The sequence below is a fragment of the Bison bison genome, unplaced genomic scaffold (assembly GCF_000754665.1).
Source record: "Bison bison bison isolate TAMUID 2011002044 unplaced genomic scaffold, Bison_UMD1.0 scf7180017864035, whole genome shotgun sequence".
In the NCBI taxonomy this organism is placed as follows: Eukaryota; Metazoa; Chordata; class Mammalia; order Artiodactyla; family Bovidae; genus Bison; species Bison bison.
The window spans coordinates 8,326,342-8,340,344 of NW_011494607.1; the positions used below are offsets into that span (position 1 = coordinate 8,326,342).

The 14,003-nt window shown below is 38.4% G+C and overlaps 1 protein-coding gene across 1 annotated transcript in view; it reads left to right on the forward strand.

Annotated features, from left to right (window-relative positions):
• PNRC1 (proline-rich nuclear receptor coactivator 1) overlaps window positions 1-6,338 on the forward strand; it is a 7,442-nt gene extending 1,104 nt beyond the window's left edge. Inside the window, exon 2 of the mRNA XM_010834698.1 lies at window positions 1,881-6,338. Within this exon, the coding sequence (XP_010833000.1) occupies window positions 1,881-2,324 (444 nt within the window). The 3' untranslated portion in view covers window positions 2,325-6,338. The remainder of the gene's footprint in view (window positions 1-1,880) is intronic.
• The last annotated feature ends 7,665 nt before the right edge of the window (window positions 6,339-14,003 follow it).

The following is a 14,003-nucleotide window of genomic DNA, read 5'->3' on the forward strand; positions in this document are numbered from 1 at the left end:
TCCGGCGCCCATGAAGGAGGCGAGCGGCCGGCGATGGAGGGCCGGGTTGCGGGCCAGCCGGCGGCTTCCCTACCGCTGGTAGCGCCAAAACCGGTCGGGACGCGCTTACGGCCTCTCGCCTCCCTATGTGGGGTTCTCAGTGGGCTGCCAGCCGCTCGCTTACGTTGGCTTTTTGTTGAGTTGTGAGGTGCCTGGTGTGGGGCGCCGGTCCAACTGGGGCGCAGCTCCTTGCCGGGCCGACCTACTTAGCTGTACTTTTAAACTTCGGAAGTTGGCAGGAGCGACGGTAGAGTTGGGTTGTCTCTTTGAAGCGATAATTTTGTTTATCAGGTGAACGGAATTTACGGTTTAACCATCCCCACTATGTATCCTGTGCCAGGCTTCCTTAATGGAACGTGGTGTTGTGCCCAGAAGGATGAAATTTTCGAAAGAAAAGTTATCAGTTGACGTTATGATGCCCAATTGCTGTTAAAGGACTAGGATAAAACTGATTAAAACTTAGATGGTATTAAGTCGCTAAGGTAACGTTTACATCGCAGTAAGACATTTTCCCTTTAATTTCAAAGATTTTCATAATAATGAAAATAAGCTACTGCCATTTGTTGAAAGAATGTTTAAGAGACTTGCAGCTTATCTAGCTGTGCCCTTGCAAAAATTAAATTTGTCCGCCATGAGTCCTAAAAATTTTGTATAGGTTCTTGTTTCAATTCCATTGGCTTCCCTGGTGGCTCAGACGGTAAAGAATCTGCCTGTAGTGCAAGAGACTCGGGTTCAGTCCTTGGGTCGGGAAGATCTCCCTGGAGAAGGGACTGGCAACTCACTCCAGTATTCTTGCCTGGGAAATTTCATGGACAGAGGAGCCTGTCCGGCTACAGGCCGTGGGGTCACAAAGAGTGGGACACGACTGAGCGTTTTACATTTCCATGGCTCTTCTGAAGCATTAGTGATAATGTAAAAACGAGTTTTTATACTTGTTTCTTGGTAAGATTACCTTTTCTAGAACTATATTCAAACCCGGGCGCTCTCTGTTGCAGTTACCACGTTTGACTTGGTTATGTTACCTTGTGCTCTGGCTTTCTATTTGTGTCCTTCACTACGGCATTACAAGGGTTGAAAGGACAGTGATCTAATAGATTATCTTGTCCTTTCCATCCTCTCATCGCTTCCAGTAAGGATCACTTGAGTTAGTAAAGTGATTAGAATTAAAGCAATAAAGTTCTTGAAGCAATTGTTAAAACAGAAAGTAGGGGGCAGGCAGAAATCGCCTTTACCATTATGTATAAAAGTGGAAAGGATGATAGAGTTTTTTTAGTATTTAAATTTCTGAAATTTTATTTTCAGAAGCTGGGAGATCATTTTTAATGTATATACTTAGTAACCACTGTCAAAACATTTCCTCACTCCTCACATTTTTATTCTTAAATATTTTATAAAGTACCGGTCTTAGGAGGTGTAGATAGTGTATCTGTTAACATAGTTTTTCTTTCTAATCTGCCAAAGCATTTGAAAATTTCTCTTGGAAAACTCCTACTGTAAAAACACTGACTTTTGTTAGGAAGAGGTTGGCATACTTGTTTGGAAGAGAGCTCATTATCTTCTTCCCGGAAAGATGAACTTGGTTACCTTGGGCCTTTTACCTTACGTTTTAGAATCAGGTCATACACTGCACTGATAACAGTGATTTAACTATTTTCCTGGTAAAATTAGATGTGTGCATATTTGGACATCAGTGCTTATGTGCAGCAAGCACATTTAATCAAGGCAGTGAATGAAAGTCCAGAACTTTAAAAAAAAAAAATATTAGATATATGGTGAGGTTCATGACTGCTTTTTTTATCATGAGACTGTATTCACTTTTATTATGTTCCTTGTCTTTGTAGGTTTTAAAATCAAAGATGGGAAAATCGGAGAAAATTGCCATTCCCCACGGCCAGCTTGTTCATGGTATACCCTTGTGTGAACAACCAAAGATAAACAGACAGAAAAACAAATATAACTTACCACTAACCAAGATCACCTCTGCAAAACGAAATGAAAATAACTTTTGGCAGGATTCTGTTTCATCTGATATAATTCAGAAGCAGGAAAAAAAGCCTTTTAAAAATACTGAGAATATTAAAAATAAGCATTTGAAGAAATCATCATTTCTAACTGAAGTGAGCCAAAAGGAGAATTATGCTGGGGCAAAGTTTAGTGATCCACCATCTCCTAGTGTTCTTCCAAAGCCTCCTAGTCACTGGATGGGAACCACCATCGAGAATTCCAACCAAAATAGGGAGTTGATGGCAGTACACTTAAAAACTCTCCTAAAAGTTCAGACTTAGATCTCAGTATGTATGTAAAACATAGTTTTTCCAAAATCCCTGGACTCCTTGAAAAGAAGTGGTACAGAAACGGAAAATTGCCTTGTAACATACAAGGGCAGAAGATGAGTTTAAAAAATTACAAACAGCTTGTATTATATTTTATATTTTGTAAATACTGTATACCATGTATTATGTGTATATTGTTCATATTTGAGAGGTACATTATAGTTTTGTTATGAAAGTATGTATTTTGCCCTGCCCAAATGGTAGGTGTTTTGTATATATACAGTGGAGAAATTTTAAGTGTGCTAAGGCACATATAAGACCGATTTATTTGCACAAGGTACTGAGATTTTTTTTCAAGAAACAGCTGTTGAATCTCAAGGTGAAGATCTCAATGTGAACAGTTTACTAATGCACTACTGAAGTTAAATCTGTGGCACAATCATTGTAAACATAGGGTTTGTCTGTGTTTCTCTAAATTGATTTCTGCCTTCTAATCTGTAATTACTGGAAAACTTCTATCCCCATTTTTACCAAACTTAATTTCTGGTTTTTTGGTTTTTATCCATTCAAATTTAAATTTTTAATGCCAACAAAATCGGTTGTAATCAAATTTTAAAACAATAATAATAATTTGGCCCCCCCCTTTTAAGTCTTGACTCTTTGTGTGTGATTGTTTTTCATGTTTGAATGTGTAACTAGGAGATGGATTTTAACTTTCCATTTCACTGACTAAATGTTTATACTAATTGTATGTCCTCTTGAAATTTGCAGAGTCTAAAACACTACTACCTCTAAGGGGAGGAATTCCCCATCTTATGAATGGAAATGGTTGTGGGCAAAAGTGTGTAGCTGATTTAGTTTATAGCTTAGAATGTTTTTATTTCCCAACTGTTTTTGTAAAGTACCATTTGACTTACCACATTTACAATGAAGGAAAATGGCACTTGTTTGGTTTTCAAATTGTCAGTATACTGGTTTTCAAAATCAGTATATTGATACTAAATGGGATACTTGAATCAAAGCAAATATAACGTTAAAATAATAGATGGAGATTTTGGAATCTGAAGCTTGCTTGAAGTTATTGTAGCATATGTGTTTTTTACTTTAAAATTCAAACTTCTACTCAATAGTGTATAAGGTCTATTCCAATAAGAAATTCTAGAACATGATTTTCCCTTTTCATTATACAAAGCCAAGGTTATCTCATACAGTACAAAGGAAAAAGTGGTACTGAGTAACTGGTCAGTATTTAGACGTGTGAAAATGTAAAGTTGTTAAAAGGTTATATATGATTTTATAAAACAGTATAGATGAGAAAGGTGCTACCATCCTAAGGGGAGAAAATGAGGCATGTTCTCAATTTCTTGGATCCTTTGGTTCACACAAGGGAGGACCTAACTTTAGAATCCTATTGACTCAATAAGCAGTGGCATGATGACTTCTTACTGCCACCACAAAATCTCTTAAGAATGTACAACTTGTAAACAACCCGTCCAGCCATTTTTCTTTGGCACTGATGCCTTGTTCTTATGAATTTAGAGAAAGTTACACTTAATTTACATACAGGTATATATAGCTAGATTTTTAAAAAGCATTTAGAGAAACTAAGATACAGGTGCACTTTCAACTTGTGAAGACTTTTTTTCTTTTAGCCAAGAGGAGTGTTAATACACTGGTAAAGAAGATGGCTAAATTTTTTAAGGGGTGATATAAGGAAATTATAAATAAATTTTATAGTTTGAAAAGTGGTTGAAACAGACTACAGATATATTTAGTGAGAAGGTGTTAACAAATTTAAGTCGAATAGTTTTGGTTTTGCAGTAAAAGTTATTTAGCAGTCTTAGCCCCTTCAGACTACTATAACAAAATACTAGAGATTGGGTAGCTTATAAACAAAATTTCTCAGTTCTGTAGGCCGGGAGGTCTTAAGATGAAGGCGTCAGCAGATTTGGTGTCTAGGGCTTCCCAGGGGACGGTAGTGGTAAAGAGTGTGCCTGCCAATGCAGGAGATGGAGATTCCAATCCCAGGGTCAGGAAGATCCCCTAGAGGAGGGCATGGCAACCCACTCCAGTATTCTTCCCTGGATAATCACATGGATAGAGGAGCCTGGTGAGCTACAGTCCATAGGGTTGCAAAGAATCGGGACAGGACTGGAGTGAGCACGTTAAGCATGCCCAAGAGCCCTCATAAAGTTTGTAGCAGGCGACCTTTAGCTGTGTACGCACATGGCACAGGGGTGGGGGTGCTTTCTGGGCTCCCTTTTATAAGGACATGAATCCTATTCATGAAGGTTCCTGCCCTCCTATCCTAATCACTTGCCAAGTCTCTACCTCCTAGTACTATGTTTCCCCTATTGGAGCTTGAAACATTTCCTCCCAATGTTCCTGTAATTTGTTTTGTGGGGGTATAAAGTAAACTACTAATTTTAACTAACGGCCTAGTTTAAAATTGCAAAGGGGTAAAATGTGTATGTGAGTGGAAAAAAATTGTTCTATTCAGTGGCACTTCCCCTATAAAACATATATGCAGTTTAGAATCTCATACTGAAGTGTCTTTAGGTAAATTTGTACAATTTGATACTGAGTTTATTCAGCTCATACCACTGATGTGGTGACAACATAGAAAGCTGCTTTTATTTGCATTAATCTTGGTGCTAAGTAATTTGTGTCCCTGCAGAATGAGAAAGGGAAAAACAATAAAAGACCAAATTGCAATATTAAAAGATTGATGGGAGCCATTCTTTTCAAACTTAAAGGTGGTTTTTAAGTTAAAATACAAATTTTAGTGTAGTTTACAAATTTGAAGATCTGAATGTATTATCAAGTAGTTTACATTTTACTCTTAACCAGCTTTCAGGTTTCTATACCCCGTTCCTTCACAAATTATAAAACTAGTACAATTGTGGGAAATGAATGGGATCCAGTTATGCTGTACTTAAAACCACTTGTATTTCTTTTGCCTAGTACGTGGTTTTTAAACTAGCTAAAAACCCATAGTATTTGTTCTGTCTTCACCTGCCTTCATTAAAAGCCCTGACTCAATTTTGGTGTTGAGAAGGAACAAAACCCAGGCCCATCCCAGTGCTTCTGCCCCTCAGCACCAGGGCCCAGCATGGACCTGGTAAGGAGGGCACAGTGGATATCCACCCAAGACAGGGAAATGAGGATTATGAGGAACTATGAATGTAGTGGATAAACTAGACCCCTCTGATGCCTCAGCTCCCAGCATGTTCTCAAAAGCAGTTCAATGTCTGGGGAGGAACAGGGCTGTCATAGCTCAAAACCACCAACCTCTACCCTATTTATTCCTGGTTCCTCCAGAAGCAGAGCTGGGGAGAAACATGAATATTCATTGGTTTGAGATTACCAAAAAAATGCAAGGCAAGTGTTTCTTGGGGGAAGCTGGTTTTGTGATTGAGGCGGTGGGTTAATTTTGAGTTGAGTCCACAGGGTCGGAACTGGATACGACTGAGCGACTAACCCTTTCACTGAGCTCCTGTGGTAGCTCAGATGGTAAAGAATCTGCCTGCAGTGCAAGAGACCAGGGTTCAATCCCTGAGTTGGGAGGATCCCCTGGAGAAGATAATGGCAACCTATCCAGTATTCTTGCCTGGGAAATCCCATGGAGCTGTAGTCTGATGGGCTACAGTCCATGGGGTTGCAAAGAGTCGAATACGACAGCAACAGACACTTTCTCCATTAAGCAATCAGTTCTAGAAAGGAAGCTGCAAAGGAACTTCTACTTGATACTGGCATTTTTGTATGAGTCTTCATTGCTGCTTACACAAATGCAGATGTCTTCCTTAGAGATGGGAAATTGATTTTAAGAGTTAAGCCCATAGTTAAAAATTCCCTCAATTGTTAAGTCACCAAGTTTAGCTTTTAAAAATAGTATGTTGTAAATATTACCACTAATTGGCCTACATGAGTTCTGAAGTCTCCCAAATCTTGTCTATGATTCCATCAAATGGCTCATTTATGTGCATATGCACATTTCTTCATATAATAAAATTCCTAACAAACTAATATAGAGTCCTTGTCTTGGATAAAAACTTCAACCACTACTCTCCTTTGTTTGAAATAACCTGTTCTTTTGTGTCATTTTGAGCAGCATGTCTACAGAATGTGGGAGATTAAGTGTGAAGTTATGTTCAGGAGATAGCTAACCCTTGGACATCACAGGTTCAAACTGAGCAGGTCCACTTTATACACACGTATTTTTAAAATATTAACTACTACATGATCTGCAGTTGGCTGAATCCCAGGATGTGGAACCTTGGATATGGAGGAGTCACGGATAACAAGAGTCAGACTATAATTTATATGCATGCTTCTTTCAACTGCAAGGTGCACCTAACCTATGAATTGCTCAGGGGTCAACTGTACAAGGATAACTGGCAAAACGAAAAGTTAACAACATAGGTGGGTGAGAAAGAAATGGCCACCGTAACTAAAATACAAGCTGCCTTCCCTTCACCCTACACCCTACCGAATGTCTTTAGGAGGTAAAAACAAGTCAATGTTTTCCAACAGGTGGTTACTAACTCTAGTGAAAGAGTAGGGATCATCTCCTTGGTAACCAGACCCTCCGGGAAGGAGTATTGCATGGGGCCTTAAAATAGTATGACATGCAAAGAAAAGCTAAATAACTGTCAGAGGTAAAAGTTTTAGCAGTGTTACATGAAAAGATGTGGACTAGAGTCAGAAGATTCAGTCTTGAATGGTGTATTGGGGTAATAACATGAAGGGCTTTAAAGTCCATGTTTAATAAGAGTTTCAACTTTATAAGCATGATAGTCATCAGAGGTTTATGAACAAGGTAGTAAGATTCTAAAACAAAACGTGAAAAGATGGAGTATAGTTTGGAAACGGAGATCTTGAGACACGAAAGCCGCCTGAGGATTCAGTACTTTAAAAAAAAGCCTAAAGGACATTATAGGAGGTTATATATATATATATAAAAGGAGGTTATACAGAAGCATGGACTTATTTGGGACATGTTCTGGACGTAGAATTCAGAATTGAGAAACTGAATGAAGCATAAGAAAAAGATTTAATTTAAAATTGAGCCATTAGGAAGATAAAGCCAGCAATTAAGGAACTCTGGAAGGGGCTGGAATTGTAAAGGAAGGTAATTTTGATTTGCATGTTGAACTTTGAGATGTGTATAGGATATCCAGGTGGAAATATACAGCAAGTAAGGTCAGGTCAGGCCAAGAGGCACAGCCGTGGTAACTGCACAAAAACCCTAATTACAACATGAATATGAAACAAGTATTGTCTTCCTGTATTTTCTTTTCCCCTCCTTAGGTTAGCACCTTTACCAGTACTCCTGACCTCATCCTTTCTGCCTCCTATAGACTCTAGACTTCATCTATGATAGTAAATGGTTTAAAGTATTTCCTCTGAAACAGTATTAAATGATGGTTACTACTGACCTGTAAAAGTCTGTTAGTAATGGTTCTAATACTAAATTCTCGATTAAAAACAGACAGCAGGGAGCCGGTTGCTGGAAAGGAGGAACAAAGTTTCTTTCCCTTTTCTGAATTTCAAACTGGGTAAAACTGATCTTTTATAATACTATAATTTTTTGTAAATCTTATCCGTTCTAATGACCGTCCAATTTTATTGCTGAATACGTTTTTCTTTATTGGAGGGTGGACACCCCGGACTCCCACGCCCTCTATGCAGCTGATACTTGCTTCAGGTTGAGCGGAGTCAAGCAAATGTACTTACACGTGGGTATGAAAGGCTGACAGTCTCATCATCTTCCTCTATTTAACATTTTGAAGGACGCTGCTGAATGAAAACATTACAAAATCACAAGCCCGCTCTTCTAGCCCTGAGGTAACGCCTCCAAGTTGGGTTTTTTTGTACTTTATTCCTCTCCTGAATCCATAAATCTTTCAAAAGTTTCCAAATGGGTAAACAGTATGTCTGTTACGAAATGAATTGTAAGCACACACCATGTGTAATTCAGGAGCTCACTTGTTTTTGTATCTGAAAAGCAATTTGAGAGTACATTTTATAGATTGCTTTTTATAAACACTCATAAAAAATTAACCTTTGAAAGAAACTTTCTTGAAAATTTTAGGATTCTCTGAAGGTATGGGATGGATGAAATTTTAAGAGTTAGGGATAATTTATTTTATGCTTGGATTAAACTTTTTCTTTAAATCTCTTGGATTAGATTGTTTTACTCTGACAGTTTTCAGATTACTTTTCATATCCTTTGCAATTTTCTTGGGAGTTCTAAATTGAATATGCTAAGAAGTATGAGTAATATTCCCATCACCCAAGAATTGTATTTGCCAAAACTAAGCTTGTGAATTACAATTTAAGATTTATAGATGTTACATTTACTGAGGGTTCATTATCAAGGTCTTAGAATTCATTTTCTAAAGTAGATGTTGTTGTTTAGTCATTAAGTTGTGTTGGGACTCTGCGACCCCATGGACTGTAGCCCACCAGGTTTCTCTATCCATGGGATTTCTCAGGCAAGAATACTAGAGTGGATTGCCATTTACTTCCCCAGGGGATCTTCCCAACCCAGGAATTGAATCCACATCTCCTGCTTGGCAAGCAGACTCTTTACCACTGAGCCACCAGATAAAGTGAAAGTGAAAGCAGGTCAGTCCGTGGAATTCTCTAGGCCACAGTACTGGAGTGGGTAGACTTTCCCTTCTCCAGGGCATGTTCCCAACCCAGGGATCAAACCCAGGTCTCCCGCATTGCAGGCAGATTCTTTATCAGCTGAGCCACAAGGGAAGCCCCGTATCTACTTGTGCTTTGTACTGACTTGTGTCTAAGTCTTTGTGACCCTTTGAACTGTAGCCTGCCAGGCTCCTCTGCCCACAGGATCCTTCAAGCTACTCCTAAATTATTACAGATAGTTCCTTTGTTCTAAGATTAGAAATTAACTTGATTAGTTGTCAAAGCCGAATTACAAACCAGTCTAGAATCTTGAGAAGATGGCAGGATGAACACATTCTGGTGACTTTTTGATTATTTCTGACATGGAAATGTTTGATTTAATTGAACTCAAATTGCCTTCTAACAGTAAGGTCTTTAAACAGGAAGATCTTTATTTCACTCTGCTTGGCCACATGGAACCAGAGGCCTTTGGCTCTTCCTATCAAAATCTTGGAAAGATATACAATTTGGGAGATCTTGCTATAAAATAATGGCTGTTAACAGTCCCTTTCAAAGTTGAAATTACCCTTAAAGTGACCAGACATTAAGGGCTCTCACATTAATAGAACAAAAGGATTATCAAAGGTTAGAGTTCCCTTTTCAGTCAGTGTTCCCAGGGTCCTAATCACTGTGCACTCGTCCAATCTCTTTAAATGTTTCTTCAGTTCAGTTCAGTCGCTCAGTTGTGTCCGACTCTTTGTGACCCCATGAATCACAGCACGCCAGGCCTCCCTGTCCATCACTAACTGAGTTCACTCAGACTCATGTCCATCAAGTCAGTGATGCCATCCAGCCATCTCATCCTCTGTCATCCCCTTCTCCTCCTGCCCCCAATCCCTCCCAGCATCAGAGTCTTTTCCAATGAGTCAACTCTTTGCATGAGGTGGCCAAAGTACTGGAGTTTCAGCTTTAGCATCATTCCTTCCAAAGAAATCCCAGGGCTGATCTCCTTCAGAATGGACTGGTTGGATCTTCTTGCAGTCCAACGGACTCTCAAGAGTCTTCTCCAACACCACACTTCAAAAGCATCAATTCTTCGGCGCTCAGCCTTCTTCACAGTCCAACTCTCACATCCATACATGACCACAGGAAAAACCATAGCCTTGACTAGACGGACCTTTGTTGGCAAAGTAATGTCTCTGCTTTTCAATATGCTATCTAGGTTGGTCATAACTTTCCTTCCAAGGAGTGTCTTTTAACTTCATGGCTGCAGTCACCATGTGCAGTGATTTTGGAGCCCAAAAAAATAAAGTTGGGACCGGATGCCATTATCTTTGTTTTCTGAATGTTGAACTTTAAGCCAACTTTTTCACTCTCCACTTTACTTTCATCAAGAGGCTTTTTAAGTTAGGTTACTGTAAATCATGTGATCTTTGAAACCACACCCTGAATTTTAAAACTAAGAAAACAGGATTATGTTTATGAAAGATAATCAAGATTTTTTGATCACTCTTTTGCTAACTGGAAAAGCCTACTTATGAACATTCCAATTTTCAAAAATTTACTAAATGTTAAAAATCAAAATAACTGAGGAAAAGATGTGATAAATCAAGCATAATTTACTGTTCAATTGTAGACTCTATGTAATTAATGAGTATATGGGTATTCATTGTAAGATTACCTCACTAAAGATTTCTACAACAAAATGTTAACAGAATTAGGGAAAATGAAGGCTGCTTATACACGTTAAAAATTATAATGAATATCCTAGTAGCTTCCCTCGTGGCTCAGTCAGGGAAGAATCTGCCTGCAATGCAGGAGACCTGGGTTTGATATCTGGTTGGAGAATATCCCCTGGAGAACAAAATGGCAATGCACTCCAGTATTCTTGCCTGGGAAATCCCATGGACAGAGGAGCCTGGCAGGCAGTTCATGGGTCCATTTAGCGATTAAACCACATTACTCCTGTATTATACACAAATTGAGTATTTGCCAACAATTCCAAAAATTCATTTACATTAAATATAAAGCACAAATAAGTCAATCTTTTGAGGCTGTAAACTGAATGTTTTTTCTTTGCACTTTCAACTAGGCTGCTTATTTGGTCCTAACTTCTAAAATAACAGAACTCTAGTCAGTGACTGAAATACCAAAGTCATTGTAAATTAAGAACTGAAAAATTAGAGAAATGATAATGTATTTAAGCACTGGCTTATTTGGGAAATGTGACAATTGTTATTTAATGTTAATGTTGAAATAAATGTTAAAGCTTGAAACTAAATTTAGAGGAGTAGGAGGAAGTAGGTGGAGACTATTGAGATTCTGAAGGGCATTTATCGTAACTTCCCACGGTTTGAGAGGAAAGTTAAAAAATGATCCACAAGCAGTGTAAGGAAATACCTGTTTGTATGAGATGCCAAAAGGAGAAGAAAGGGGATGGCTAGAGGACTGGTTGAAGAAGGCAATGGCAACCCAGTCCGGTACTCTTGCCTGGAAAATCCCATGGATGGAGGAGCCTGGTGGGCTGCAGTTCATGGGGTCGCTAAGAGTCAGACACGACTGAACGACTTCACTTTCACTCTTCACTTTCATGCACTGGAGAAGGAAATGGAATCCCAGGGAGGGGGGAGCCTGGTGGGCTGCTGTCTATGGGGTCGCACAGAGTTGGACACGACTGAAACGACTTAGCAGCAGCAGCAGCAAAGGGCTGGTTAGCACTGAGGTGACCAGGAAGTAGATGGACAAAGCAGCATGCAACTCTCTGGCTCCCACTCTTTAAAACCTCTGATGCTGAATTAACATCCGTGGAGCTAATGAAAAGTTAAAAGCATTTACATTTATTCTTCAAGTGTAGTTCCACTTTCCATGATAGATATTCATGTAAAACCACATTTTAGTCAAAAGTAGATAACAGGTGATGGACAGAAATGTGGTCACCGAAACCTCTTTGAGTATTAGTTATACTTGACTACTGACAACCAGCTAAGAGCACCTTATACAAGTGCTTTTCATGAGATACCATGGAATAAAATTTTATTATCCATGTTTTTAAGTGGCATTAAAAAAAAACTCCACATAGATTATATGACCAAACTAGGGAATAAATTATAAAGTATAAAACAATAAATGGTTAGACTTAAAATGCACATTAAAAATTATAATGAATATCTTAACAAAACTAGAGCCTGAGTATTTCTAATTCAGCTACATTGAACATTTTAAGGTTTACTGACAATGATGAATGTAAATGCTTTTCCTTAAGGTTCTTATGAAATTATGTTTCAGTGTTAAAATAAATTTAAGTAACACTCCTCCTCATTTTTAAAATGTAAAAATGCCCTGAAACATTCAATCAATTATACAGCTTACATCAGAGTACTTTTTCCTCAAGGTGTAAAGTATTACAACAAAGTGGATACTGCCTCACAAATTTAATAGGAATGGTTTTCAGTTTCACCTCACAAAAAAAGTATTAATTTTTTTTCTTACTACTGAAACAGGGTATCACCTGAGCCTGGAAGACTATTTTATATTGTGATTTCTGTTGAAATAAGTCAATTTAACAGCATTTTAAGACTACTTATCAGGAGTAAGCTAAGAAAACTACAATGTAGTTATTTCTTTAGGAAACAGCTGCTCATAGCAAAGAATCCTGGGTTTCCTCAATCTACATCTACATCCATTTCTAAAAAGCATATAGTTCTTAGGTATTTAGTTCATATAATATACTCCTGAATTCGGGAAGCTGTAACTTTGCTTCTTGTTTCAGTTATACTTTTCCTGAGAAACTACTCATCCTACACAAGCTGCAAAACGTAAGATCAAACAGTAATAAATGTGTGGTCAAGTTATTCCCTCATTTGGAGACTGACCCTTTAAATTTTCTATCCACATTCTGAAAGAACCTGAAACCTGACATACCAGTAAGATATTCCTGATTTCAATTTATAACCTATTTAAATACTAGTTTATAAACTAAGTAGGCTTTAAGAGGTAGGTTTAATATGGTGTTTTAAATTGCATAATACATTTAAAAATGGTAACCATCAATCCCCTTGAGCATCTACTTCCACAAGTTGATACTTTTTCATATATTCAAAATTGCTGTATATTCCTAAAACAAAAAGCTTCAAGAAGAGTAATCATATAACCCTTTCCCCCAATATAATTAAAACATTATACCATGTTTTGTGGGGGGACTATTACTGGGGTATAGTAGCCTAGGTTTATTTTTAACTTCCCAATTTCTTCACGACTCCTTTATAGTCCATCCACCTTCTTTGTGGACTGTCCCAGCTCTACTGTGTTCCTGGGATGGGATCAGTGCATCAGGAACATTTTCTAAGTGTGGGGTGGGGCCAGGAGGCATTCAGGGAAGCCCAGTCAAGAATGAAGTGCTTACTCCCCTGAGGCTGTTTATGTGAGGCAATGGGGCCTAGTCTGGGATGCACAAGCTTGGTTAATTTGCTTGATTTAAGAGCATCTTGAACAAGATATAAATTTTGCAGAGGGCCTAAACTGACCTGGAAGACCAAAGCTGGAGCTAATGCTATGATCCTAAATATCCTATTTTCATCAAGGGAGTGATTCAGATGCTAAGTTCATAATCTTCACTTAATGCTTAAATGTTCTCTAATTGAATATATGAGTTTTGAGACTGGTATCTGGATGTATCACTGAACCACTGGTTTTTAAACTACTAGGAGTGACAGACTTGTTTTAAAATCTACAGGTGCTAGATCTGAAGCTTTGGTTTCATGATGCTGGATTAAGATCCTCTGCATAAGCAGCAATGCTATACAAGTACTCCAGATACTCTGCCACCCTGTTTGGAAAACAAATTTAATTTTTAACTCCAAGTAGGAAATTACAATTTTAATGTAGTTTAGAATCATGCTGCTACTGCTAAGTCGCTTCAGTCATGTCCGACTCTGTGCGACCCCATAGACAGCAGCCCACCAGGCTCCACTGTCCCTGGGATTCTCCAGGCAAGAACACTGGAGTGGGCTGCCATTTCCTTCTCCAATGCATGAAAGTGAAAAGTGAAGTCGCTCAGTT